We start from the raw sequence: 709 nt of genomic DNA on the forward strand, positions 1-709 counted from the left end.
GTGAAGGGAGCGGGGTGAGGTGCGGGGACGGTCACACACACCGAGGGGACTCTGCCCGGGCCGATGTCCCGTCCCCTCCCCTCCAGCCCCAGTTCCAGCAGCCGGAGCGGGGACCGGAGCGGGGACCGGCGCGGGCTGCAGCCACCCGTGAGAACGGGATGGGTGTACAGCCGCTGCTTGTAGTGGAGGGGTTGATAGTGAAAAATAAGGAGTAAAATTTAATAATAATAATACAAATTTACAATATTGCTAAGATCTGAGTAAAATGAAAGCGCCGTGGGGACGGGTGACTGACGCGGTTCTGTCCCTGCAGAGCGGCAGGAGGTGGCGGAGTGCGCGCTGCAGCTGCGCAGGATCGGCGACAAGTGGACGGCGACAAGTGGAACCTGCCGCAGAAGATCCTGAACCTCCTGACAAAGCTCTTTTGCCCGGAAACGTGAGCTCCCCTCCGACACCTCGGCGGGCTGAGAGTGGGAAAAGACCTTGGCTTTGTGGATTTGGGACAAGAGACTTCACTGACACTAGGAGATGAAGAAAGCTCTTTGCGTTGCATTTTGCTGCCTGTAGCTGCTGAAGGATGGCTGCCAAAACAGGATTTCTTTGAAGAATATAACAGCAATATTGGCGTATGAATGCCAGGTGGGGAAAAAAAACAACCAAACAACAAAAACCAAACCAAAACCCAAGATGGCGATGGGCAGAGCCCCTC

General features: G+C 55.3%; 1 protein-coding gene across 1 annotated transcript; it reads left to right on the top strand.

Moving 5' to 3' along the window:
• The first annotated feature begins 63 nt into the window (after positions 1-63).
• PMAIP1 (phorbol-12-myristate-13-acetate-induced protein 1) lies at positions 64-440 on the top strand. Its single transcript, XM_010162969.1, is given in 3 exon segments — positions 64-147; positions 310-357; positions 360-440. Coding segments are annotated over 3 exon segments (213 nt in total).
• The last annotated feature ends 269 nt before the right edge of the window (positions 441-709 follow it).

This window comes from Antrostomus carolinensis, unplaced genomic scaffold (assembly GCF_000700745.2).
Source record: "Antrostomus carolinensis isolate BGI_N321 unplaced genomic scaffold, ASM70074v2 scaffold2942, whole genome shotgun sequence".
NCBI classification, from domain to species: domain Eukaryota; kingdom Metazoa; phylum Chordata; class Aves; order Caprimulgiformes; family Caprimulgidae; genus Antrostomus; species Antrostomus carolinensis.